This window comes from Trichosurus vulpecula, chromosome 7 (assembly GCF_011100635.1).
Source record: "Trichosurus vulpecula isolate mTriVul1 chromosome 7, mTriVul1.pri, whole genome shotgun sequence".
Taxonomy (NCBI): Eukaryota; Metazoa; Chordata; class Mammalia; order Diprotodontia; family Phalangeridae; genus Trichosurus; species Trichosurus vulpecula.
This window is the reverse complement of record NC_050579.1, coordinates 148,244,119-148,256,810: the sequence shown is the minus strand read 5'-3', so window position 1 is coordinate 148,256,810 and position 12,692 is coordinate 148,244,119. Positions and strand designations below refer to the sequence as shown.

Genomic DNA, 12,692 nt, shown 5'->3' with positions numbered 1-12,692 from the left:
CCCCAGTACTTTGGGCAACTCTCTTAGATCTGGGGGATTGGGGAAGTGTTTGTGGATAAAGTTATTTTGAAAAGGAGTATATGGACTTCACCATGCTGCCTGCAAAAGGGAGCCAAGACACAAAAATTGTTATAAGTTGCAAAGAAGGTGCAACCTCTATTGGTAAAGGGAGCTTCCTATATGAATGAAATCATGAGGTCAGTCCCTAATGATAAGCTTTAGGAGGCACCCCATAGGTCTAGTAAATATTTGGATCTGGTGAATATCTCTGCTTCTATATTTTATGATCTTAGGGAGCTTGATTCTATCTGCTGGAGAAACTTAAAACTTTTAGTTTTTTTCTCATACAGTAACCTCTCCATCACCTTGATTAATTCCACTTACCTTCTCTAGGCTTCACTTTTATGGGGTTTTTTGAATGGTGAAAGCCCTGAAGTGTGTGTGGTATTCCAGGACCACACAAACGACACTCTCCTTTTTACTTCTAATACCTTTCCTGAAGCTTCCCATCATTGAGTTCACATTTATGATCAAAGGAAAACATTGGACCGATGGCAACTTGTAAACTACTTGAGGACCTGTGCCATTCATCTTCGTATCTTCCTCAGAATCTTTGCAGTACTTTACACAGACTAGGTGTCTAAAAAATGTTTGTAGAACTGAATTTCTAAATATTTCCCCGTAACTAAGACATTATCACTTTTCAGTGGGGAGATACCCTGAAGCCCCTTCCTGGGCCCTCACTGTACTAAGCTCTTCCTATTTTTCTTTCTCCTCTTAATTAAGCCATTTTACTAGCTTAGTATTCATTGGGTACATAAGAGAAGATGCTACAGTCCTTCAAAGAGGCAAAGTTGCTGAGTAACAACACAACCAGTTTAACCAGTAGGGTCCTATAAAAATGCTTACAGATGATGGACTGTAGCAAACAGTAAGGACCAAAAGGTCGCAGCTGTAAGAAGCATCCAATGATGGATACAAGCATCAGCAACATTCTGTGTAGTCTACAAAAGAGTGGAACTTTTGTCAATACCTTGATCGCAGCTGTAACGACATGTGGACAACAACTTTTCTCTTCTTTCACATTTAGCTGCCCTTGTCAGCCTGGAAGCAACCTCTATTATGGCTCAGCTTTTCTCTTCATTCCAGCTCTGCTCCTCCTGATTATTGGCTATGCTATGAGCAGTCAAACATGGATGATAACCAGGGAAAGCTGTTGCAGCTCTTCTCCTCATCTGCGCTCTGTGAATGCCCTGCAGCGCAAGCTTGCCTGCCTCACGTTCTTTAACATTACAGGGAGAGCTCTGGTAGCTCCGCTAACATGGCTGGCAGTGGCTCTGCTGACAGGTACCCACTATGAGTGTGCAGCAAGTGAATATGCCTCAGTAGAAGAATATGATGTGTTTAACAATTTCAGTGGCCCTGAACGCCAAGAGATCCTGGCTGAATTTCCGTGCTTCGAACAGATTCCTCCTGACATGCTTACGGTGAGAAATGAAGTGGCTCTTCAGCTCAGGTATCAGTCACAGGTAAGTTTTATCTGTTCTTACTGTCAAACCAACCATCTCATAGGAAACCAGGAAGATTTCTCTTTTCTCGTTTTCATATTGTTTTTAATGCAGAACACAATCTAGCCTCATCTAAAGTAACTATAACCTTTCCCTAAGAAAAAACCTTTACTTTAATTTTAAAATTTTCAGTAAAGGTTATCAGTTTTTCCTGTGGAGGCAGAGGCAACGTGGCACAATAGATAGGATGTTGGAATCCCGAAACCTGGGATTAAATCTTACCTCAGAAATTATGAACTGTGTTATCCTGGACAAGTCACTTAAGGCCTCTGTACCTCAGTATCTCCACATCTACAAAGTGAGGGGATTTGGACTTGATAGCATCTAAGCTCCCTTCCACTTCAAAATCTATGCTTCTATGAGTTTATGATCCTAAGATGGACCTATCATTCTTAAAAATTAGAATCAGGGCAGTGATGGTAGATATTAGAGAGACATATTTTCACATTTATGGTTTGGCAATTCATTCGAAATATTTTTAAGAGGTTATTCAAGATAATTGGCTCCTCACCACTTCCTCCACACTCTTTCTTCTCTCTTCCTCCCCCTCCCATACAAAGTGGTCAGGATAACTTTGAAAATTATTGAAGTTTTTTTCAAAAAATCCCAGTTTCATATGAGATGGCAATTATTAAGAGAAACTTTTTTCTTATATTTCTCTAGGCTGGTCCTGACCAAAGTTAGAATTACAAGGACATATTTTAAAGAGAAAAATCCAACGAAACAATGTCAACCTTCTGTAAGACTCTAATTATAGAGAGAATAGGATGTCACCCACTGAAATTGGGCAAGATTTTCTTTAGGTGGGCCTCAGAATAAAACTAATGTCCAGACTTTAAGATAAACAGCCATTGCATTCAATGTATATACGTTAGTCTGTGAGTTAGGGAAGCTTAGAAAGAAATAATAACTAAAAGCTTCGAAATTAAATATAAATTTGGATTAAAATCACAGAGGTCAAAGAGTAGTAGGAAATAGTAGCATTAGAACTTTTCATGATAATGAAAATCATCAAAATTGCCAAAATGATAATTAACTTAAATCTATTTAGAAATTAAACATAATCAATACTTCCTTGTGAAAGATATCTTATAAGTACCATGAAGAAAGCCATTGAGGGTGTCAATGTGGGCATCTCTTAAACATTTGTAATCCCATGTGGGGAAGACTCCCCCCCTCCCCAAGTTGGACTCTTTTAGGTTGTCTCCTAAGTTTACCAGCAGGGCTGGGGAAGAGGGTCTCCATTCTGCCTTCAGTCCCATTCTGAAGTATCTGAGATGATTTTTGCACCTGTCTCACTCTTCCTCGTGTCCCTTGGGATGTGTAATGGCGAAGTATTTCCCCTGCCTGTAGTGTTATTGAGATGCCCTACCAAGTCAGCTATATACAGATCTATAAGCACTTATTAAGAGGCTTGCCAATTTCCACCCACGGAACCATCACTCTCTGGGTAATAAGTGGGCCTTCTTTACACTTGAGCAATTTGTCTCCTTGCTTCATACAGTAATAATAGTAGCAATCACTTTTTAAAAAGCTGGCAACACTAAGACAACGAGAAAATAACCTTATTTGCCCCTTATCCTCATACGTGTTAATGAAAACATCACAGGCTGTCTCCTCATAAAAACCATCTCACGGTCCTTTTGAAGTATGTTTTATACATGTCATAAAACACCCTAATGAATTCATTTGTTTGCAAAGAAGATTCAGTATTTTACATACTCCAGGACCAAGACAAGGTTACTGCTATCAACAAAAGCCATTTAGGAACATGACACTTTTATTCAAAAATGTTTCTTGTGGCAGTCAAAATTTAATAAGTACATAAATAAAAAGACACGGTCACTAAAAGTTGGTGCCCTAGTTCCTATTGGTCAATATATTGCTGGAGACGACGATATATTATCGGTTGGAACATATTATGTGTCAGGATTCTTCTTTGTTATCTACCACCACAGTCAAAAACTGATTGAGTACCTGTAGGGTGCATGGTGTCATACTGATACCAAGATCCTCGGAGCAAAAAGCCAAGAAACTATTGCACAGTGTTTTAAGTTATGATAATTGGTGGTTACAACATCTCTCATTTTACGGCTAATAGCTAATAGCTGCTCCAGATTACCTATGGCCAAACTTCATTAACTGAAGACCAAAGTGAAATGCCTAGAGCCTTTAGCTTCTCATTAGACCAAAGCCCATATAACATAATAACACTTACCAACATCCATGAAACATTATTGATTTTTGCCTCCATTTTGAAGCCAAGTCCTTGCCATTACCAATCTTGTTAGAATTTTCAAATTTGAGACATTTGATCAATTTCATTCCATCCTGATCAACATTTAATTAACTTTCTTATGTTCTTTTAAATAATGCTTTGTAGATGTTGGGCTGGACTTTAATTGCAGTGGCAGCTCTAGTGGCCTTCCTTTCCTGCTGCCTGGCAAGATGCTGTTCCCCACTTACCTCTCTGCAGCATTACTATTGGTCTACTCACACCCGAAACGAGAGGCAACTGTTCGAACAGGCTGCAGAACAGCACTCCAGAATCCTTATCATGCAACGCATCAAGGAATTATTTGGTTTCATGCCTGGGTGTGAAGATGTCAGGCAAATTCGGATTCCTTCCTGTCAGGACTGGAAGGACATTTCAAGACCCAGCCTCGTATGCATTACTGATAATCAGCAAGGTTGCTACAATTTCCTTGGGGAGAGAGTAGACGTGAATTTTGAAGACGGAAAATCAGAAGCTATTGAACTGACATCCTGACTAAAGCATCTTCCATGATGTTGGGCCAATAAAAAATTGATTACTGTCGTGATGATGATAAGAGTAATTCAACCTCTTCATTGCTTTTCCCCTTTTCTGAGGTTACTCGTATAAGTCTGTCCCAAGTGGTGCTGTCAAAATTGGTTCAAGTGACGATTGTCTTAACTCACTGCCCTCTCCAAAATTTCTTCACCAAACACGTTATTCCTTCAGCATCCTATTTAAAACTTTTCTTTCATTCAAACTCGCCTCACCACTGTTCCCCTACCTTCTCTAACTTCTTACTCAATTCTTTGTATTTAAACTTTTTGTTCATATTCAAGCCTCTTCTACCACCATTTCCTACATTTTCTAATTTCTCATTTCATTCTTAGACAATTTCTCCCATACAATTCTCACTCTTCAAAATTCAATCAGTCAGGGAGCACTTATTAAGTGTTTACTATGTGCCAAGCACTGTGGTAAATACTGGAGATGCAAAGAAATGCAAAAAAAAAATCTCTATCCTCAAGGAACTGCCATGCTAATAATGGAAGAGGCAAACACATATGTACATGTGTACAACATCAGGGTTGGGGAACCTGCGGCCTTGAGGCCACATGTCATTCTCTAGGTCCTTAAGTGTGGCCCTTTGACTGAATCCAAACTTCACGGACTGCCCCCACAGTTGTTTTCTCTTCTTGCTTCTCCAAACTTTATTCCATAGCTGAATCCCTGGAAAGAACACTGGGCTTGGATTCTGTAGTCCTGTTTTCAAGGCCTGGCTCAAATGCTTACTTGCATGGTAAGTATCAAGAGACTCTAGCATACATGACTTAGACGAGTCATTTCAAATCCATAAATTTCAGTTCCCTTGTCTGTAAAATGGGAATAGTCATGTTTATGCTGTCCACTACTCAGGGTCATTGTGAGAAGAGTACTTTGTAAGCTGTCAAGTACTATAAAAAGGGGAGCTATTACTATCATTCCTATTTCCTATCTGTTAATTATCTTTGAAACTCACATCTCTCAAGAACCAGAACAGACAACCCTCTCTGGACTAACTGCAAGAGAGGAAAACTCATACAGGAAACTGAGTCATGCTGCTTCTCCAAGAAGAGGATGCATTTCATCATCCTCATTATTGTTAAATTTGATTAATGTGGCACCTGTATGCTAGGGCGCTTTGTTCTAGGCAGGGTATGTACCAAGCTCCCTCTCTCCATAAAACTTTTGCTCTGGGCTTCCCTCTAGTGATATTATCTACAGTCTTCTGGTTCTTGACCAGACCACAAGTTGTATGCTCACCTTTCACATGAGAAACTTAGATTCTCACCTGCTTCCCTACTTCTACAACTCCTGAAGAGGAGTCGCCACTGCCCGACTCCTCACTTGTCTTGTCTCGCCACCTGTAACCTCTGGAATCCGATGATTTTTTGTGTTGTCTTGATGACTCCTGACATTAGTGTCTGACCTGTGTCTTACTTGACTTGGGTCATGAACACACGCATGACTACATCAACTGGTAAATTTGTTCTTTCCCCAGTCTCGATATTTGACAATTGAGCAGTCTGGCTTAAAAGTGTAAAATCTGATGTGGCATCTTCTACAGTGGATGTAAGTCAGCTATTTCAGGCATTAAGATGGATGGGCAACATGATTGGTCACTTAAAATTTGATCAGTTGTGGATAAAAATTAACATGGGTTAAATTACACATTTTTGTGCATGGCTGCTCCTTTTTATACAACTTTTCTGTCCCTCATACTTCAAAATATCAAACAGAAAATGAAATTTAGAGAAATAAATCATTTATTTAGTGGGGTTTGGAGGTGATATATATATCTATCTATATGTACATATATGTATATGTATGTATATATATATATATGTACATATGTGTGTATACCAAAAACAAAGAAACAAGCAAACGAACAACCAATTAAGAAGTAAGAGGAATTATTTCTAAATCACAGACTTGAGCCCTGAATACTCTCCCTCTCTACCCACTGGCTATAATAACCTTGGACAAGTATTTTAACCTCTTTTTACATCATTTGTAAGGTGGAGATATCAATACCTCTTATACTGGAGGCAGATGAGGCTGTCTCAGATCTACCGAGGTCTCTTCCAGTTCTAAGAACTGGGACTCTAGTTGCTTGAGAATAGAGATTGTTTGATTCTTTGTATTCATATCCCCTTCAGCTCACACAGTGCCTGACACATAGTAGGTGCTTAGTAAATGCTTGTGGACTTATTGATATGTGTGTATATATGTATAATCTATGTAAAGTACTCCAATCTGATTCTGAGGGACTCAATAGACGGCTGCCCTCTCCTGTCAGTGAAATATGGTCATTTTATTGAACCTTATTTAGCCCTCTTTAGTCTTTCATTGACAAGCCAACATGTAGTAGGTTGATATGAATATAGAGCTAAATAGATAGGCAGAGAAATATAGATAGGTAGATGTATATTCTATCTACTATCTATCTATGAGTAACATTCCAATATGTAATAGGTAAATATGGATATAAAGATAGATAAGCAGGAAGATAGATGATGAATAGATAGATAGTATATATTCTCTCTATTTAGAGAATGGATGGATAGATGAATATATATTGATTCTCTATATACAGAGAGAATGTACCCACCTATCTCTATATCTGTATCTACCTACTATCTGCACACACAACAGAGAGACAGAGACAGAGAGATGCTTTTTGTTGCACTTTTTTAAGTTGGGGAAAGAAAAGTTGCCTTGTTCTGTCACCTAGCTCAACAGTCTTGCAGAACCATCAAAACAAGATGGCTTTGAAGTTTCCTGATCTGCGAAATGAAAGAGCTGGACCAAATAACCTTGGAGATTCTTTCCAACTCTAATGTTTTATGGTTCGAATGGATCTGAGGTACTGAATTAGGATGTGGAAGTTAAATCAACACCATGAACTTCACTTAGAGATGGCATTCAGGGAAAATGCTACTGCAAAGAATCTCCTAAAGGAGTAACAGCAAAATCAATGAATGAAACAAGTTCAAAAGCATTACATCATCAGAAATATGCCTAATAGCTATTCACACCCTAACGCCAGGAAACATTTTCAGTAGCTTCGGGAAGCCTTTTCCACATCAAACTCCTTTAAAGCAGCGGCATACTCTTTATAGACTGATCTAGTTAATTTGAGATAGTATAACCTTCCAATTCTCCATTCAAGTCTGACTCCAAAGCCAGAGGGGTGACCCTGGGTTCTTAGAGGATATGCCAGAATATCACAAGCTTTGGCAAGTACTACCAAGCTGGAATGCCCAGCAATAATAGCCTGTGTGTGTGTCTTCTGAAGACTAACCTAGCTAAATTCAGTGAGGCTCATCCCCAAATATTTTGGTCACAGTGACTGATGAAATTACTACATTACATGGGTCATGCTCTGGGTCAGCAGGTCATAGGATCATAGATTTAGAGCTACCAGGAATCTCAGAGCCTCCAATTATTTCAACCCCCTTATCTTACAGATGAGGAAATTGAGGCTCATAGAAGTGAAGATGTCTTGCCCAGGATCAGACGGGTGGTGAGCCTCAGAGTGAATCCAGGTTCTCTGACTCTGAAGCCAGTGTTCTTTTCACTGTACTGTGGAAGGAATGCCCACCACTTGTGAAACCATAGATCTTTGAAAGTTCTGAGACATGTAACTTGTCCAAATTGCTTTCATGAAAACGTAGTTGCAACAACACTCTTAAAGTGTCTCCCAACTTCTCCTAATGCAGGGAGTATAAAGTTTTCTGTACTGTTCTATAGCAGAAACATGAAACATCATCTTGAAAGTTAAAATAAAACATTTTCCTTGTGATTTTTAGTGCATTCTTTCACTTGAAAGGATGGACAAAATGCCTTTTGACAAAGACTGGGAAACCTAGACTTGGCATGAGTCTTAAGAGCCGTCTAGTCTGATTCTTTGAACAATAGATAAATTCTCTTTACAACACTGAGAAATTGTTATCCAGATTCTGCATGGATACCTCTAGTGATAGAGATCTTACTACCACCTCATAAAGCGGCCTATTCTTCCTCAGAGCAACATTCATTTTAAAGAAGTTTTTCTCTTTGTTGAGCCACAAAATCTGCTTTCTCTCTTTTGCAACCAGCTAGACAAAACATGTACAATGAAGGGCAGACATTCTCCCTCTTTGTACTTAATAGAGTTTTAATTATGAAGTCCAATTACAATAATTTCAGTGTCAATACTACTATACATTTTGCTACCAAAGGTTTTTGGCTGCCACATCAAATGCTTGGCATAGGGACATTACCTAACTTCCACGAGAAGCAAAGGGCTTTTAACAACAATTAAGGGAATTGAAGGGTACTTTGGTATATTTTTTACTCTCACTTAACATGCAAAAAAGAGATTCCTAATCCTAAGTATTTGCCTTTCCCTGCAATTCTCACATCCTCCTTGAGAATTAAATTTGGGAACTCAAGCAGGCATAGGGAAAAAACTCTTCAGAATAGTTTTTAGAATTTAGCTAATTAAACATATTTTCTCAACCTCTTTTTGTTAGAAGTACAAGAATATATTAATAATAGCCAAGTTATTAAAAGAATGAAGATTTGAAAGTAGCTCTGGGGGGTTCTTCATGATAGACAGTACACCTGATTGCTTCATTGACGGACAAGCAGTTTCATTCTCAAGCAGTCATTCAGTAAGTCAGTCAACAAGTATTTATTAAGCCCTCACTATGTGTCAGACACTATATTAAATGCTGGGGATACAAAGAAAGGCAAAAATTTCCTTGTCCTCAATGAAATGAGGGAAACAACATACAACAACTATGTCTATAAAAGATATATTACACAGGGTGAATTGGAGACACTCTCACTAGCATTAAAGGATACTGGGAAAGACTTTTTGCAGAAACTGGGACTTTAGACAAAACTTGAAGGATAACAGGGAAGTGAAGAGGGAAAACTTTCAAAGAATGGAGGATAACTAAGAAAAAAAATTTACTCCATGCTGGTAATCTGTTTGTTTCAGTATATGAGTTCACATGGCTTCTGCATTATTTTGCTGCCTATTGATAATACAATACATAGACTATTAGAGCTGGAAGGAATCTCAGACATAATCTACTCTAATATTCTTTATTTTAAAGATGAGAAAATTAGCTGCTTCCAGGAGCCAAGATGGTGGAGTAAGAAGTAAGTCACTCTCACCCTCCCTTATTGACCTCTAAAAGCCCAGAAAATATTGCCCTAGGAAAAATCCTGGAACAGTTGAGCCAGCAGAAAGATAGGGTGCAGCAGTTTTGTAGCCCAGTAAGCTTGGGGGATTAATGGGAAAGGTCCCTCTCACTCTGGGGGAGGGGAAGCAGTACAGGACAGGAGGTGTCCCAGCAAGCCAGTGGCAAGCCCCACCTCAGCAAACCAGGGGGAGATCCTGAGCCCCATGGTGGTAGAGCAGGCAAGTGCCAACACTAGGACCCCTGAGGGCCTCAGCACGGGCAGGGGAACCTGTAGACACCAGCTCAGAAAACCATCACATGTCCAGTGTTCTCCAGCAACCAAATCTCCCAGTGCTGCAGCACAATTCCTGCAAGCACAACTCCAGGAGGCACAGCTCCAGGCTGGCAGATATCCTCCAACAGCCAAACATTCTAGTGCAAGGCCCAAGTGAGCAGGAGTCCCCCGAGGGCCAGACTCCCCACCCCTACCCCGAGAGCTCCAGGTTTGCTGACCCTAGCTGAGCACCAGATAAGCTGCCAGACCCCCATGGCCTCCAGCTGTCAGCACCTGAGGCCCCAGGACACAAAGTCAGTGACCAGGTCCCAGGTTCTTAGCACAAGAAGCTTGGGTCAGTGCCACTCTGTGGTCCAGAAGGAGAGTTCAACTCTAAGAGCCAGGAATTAGGCAAACACTATGAGCAAAAAGCAGAAATGGACAAAAACCATAGATTCTTAATATGGGAACAGGGAAGATCAAGGCACAAATTCTGAAGAGAACAACACTGTCAATATACCCACATTCAAAACCTCAAAGGGGAATATGAACTGGTCTCAAACCCAAAAATCAAGAAGGATTTTAAAAGTCAGATAAGAGCAGTAGGAGAAAAATTGGGAAAAGAAATGAGAGGTATGCAAGAGAGAGTCAATAACTTGGAAAAGGAAGGATAAAAATTGACTGTAGAAAACAAGTCCTTAAAAAATAGAACTGGTCAAATGGAAAAGAGGCACAAAAACTCACTGAAGAGAAGAACTCCTTAAAAAGTAAAATGGGCCAAATGGAAAAGGAGGTACAAAATCTAATAGAAGAAAACAATTTGTTAAAAATTAGAATTGGGCAAGTGGAAGCTAATGATTCTATGAGATATCAAGAATCAGTCAAACAGAAACAAAAGAATGAAAAAAGTAGAAGAAAATGTAAAATACCTCATTGGTAAAACAGATGACCTAGAAAATAGATCTAGGAGAGACAATTTAAAAATTATTGGTCTACCTGAAAACCATGATGAAAAAAAAAGAGCCTGGACAGCATCTTTTAGGAAATCATCAAGGAAAACTGCCCTGAGGTCCTAGAACCAGAAAGTAAAACAGTCATTGAAAGAATCCACCGATCACTCCCTGAAGGAGATCCCAAATTGAAAACACCAAGGAATATTGTAGCCAAATTCCAAAATTACCAAGTCAAAGAGGAAATATTGTAAGCAGCCAGAAAGAAACAATTTAAATATCATGGAACCACAGTCAGGGTTACACAGAACCTTGTAGCTTCTACATTAAAAGATCAGAGGATGTGGAATACAATATTCTGTAAGGCAGAAGCTTGGATTACAAGCAATGATCAACTACCCAGTGAAATTGAGCATAATTTTTCAGGGGAGGAGATGGATATTGAATGAAATAGGGGACTTCCAAACCATTCTGATGAAAAGACCATAGCTCAACAAAAAATTTGATCTTCAAATACAAGACTCGAGGAGTTCCTGGAAGTTTTGTGTGTGTGCGTGTATGTGTGTGTGTGTGTGTGTCTGTGTGTCTGTGTATACACACACAATATAGTACGTTATATATGCATATGTAGAGAAATATATATAAAATTTAGTATAATAATACATACAATATAGTACACACATATATCGCCTTATACTTTACAAAGCACTTTCTTCATAATAATGCTGTATGGTATGTAATAAAACTATTATCATGTTCATTTTACATATGATAGGAGGCCTAGCCAATGAGGTCCTAGCCCTAAGAAGATATTCAGATTTGTCCTTCTTGGTGGGTATTACAGATCATGTACAGATAGTGCCTGCCTGATTTCAATCCAACATATAGAACTTTGGGAACCTTGGTTCTTCAGGAGTTGGCCTGATGTTAGACAAAATCTAATTGGCTGTGGAATTGGCAGAACCAGTGACTCTGAAGTTGAAGAAATGGACTGAATTTTCATGCAAAGTTGGTATATGATTTTAACATTTTAGTTTCAATCTATAAAAAATTTTTTACAAAGAGAATTAAAAAGTGGGTGATTTCAGTAAATAAATACTGAAAACATTTGCATTAATGATGATCTGCATTTAAAGGGAACTCCAGGTCAATATTTCTCATTTCTTTCCTGGTAGCCAGCAAGACTAGAACTGCTGTGAGCTTTTGGGTGGGGGAGCTTCATCAAGCTGCATTCCCCTGCCCTGTTGCCATGTGGTTTTGGGCAGATGGTACCTCTATTTCTTTTCTTTTATGAAAGTTAAAATTTGGAATTCCTTTTTCACTTGAAAGAGAACAAAGTATTGGTTCATAATTTTAACATTTTAGTTTTTATGAAAATTCTTTTTAAAATGATTAAGAAAAGCTAATGATCTTTGTAGACTTAGAAAACATTTGCATTAATGATTATCTGAGCTTTATATAATTAAATGAAACTAGAGCCAGCCAAATTTAATATGCATAGTATAACCATTATCTAATTCCACAACCTCATACTTATTTTGGCTACAAATGCAGTTTGAGTTTATTTTACTCAGAGCCATAGGAACATTTCAAGCCAGAAAGAAAGAAAGAAAAATTAGGTTTTAACTTAATTCAATTTCAGCAGCTATATTTTTCTAGGGAAATAGAAAGTACATTCTCATGTGTTTCAAATGAAAAATTAATAAGAAAGCAGCATCTGTGGGGCTCAGTGACACAGATTTTGGTTACTAAGAATACACAATGAATTAGAGTTAAAATATTTTGGCAAAAGGAAACTGATTTTCAGACAAAACTCATTTCATTGATGGCATACCCACTTTAATTATTGCAACTGAATAGAAAGTGTTAAATCATGTTTAATGAAGATTTCATTAGCCCATTGAAAACATATAACGGCTAAAACTTTTA

General features: G+C 38.6%; 1 protein-coding gene across 1 annotated transcript; it reads left to right on the top strand.

Moving 5' to 3' along the window:
- Positions 1 to 968: 968 nt before the first annotated feature.
- On the top strand, positions 969 to 4,338 carry CALHM4 (calcium homeostasis modulator family member 4). Its single transcript, XM_036766072.1, has 2 exons — positions 969 to 1,529; positions 3,952 to 4,338. Exons 1-2 carry the CDS (start codon positions 969 to 971, stop codon positions 4,336 to 4,338), a joined length of 948 nt encoding a protein of 315 aa, XP_036621967.1.
- The last annotated feature ends 8,354 nt before the right edge of the window (positions 4,339 to 12,692 follow it).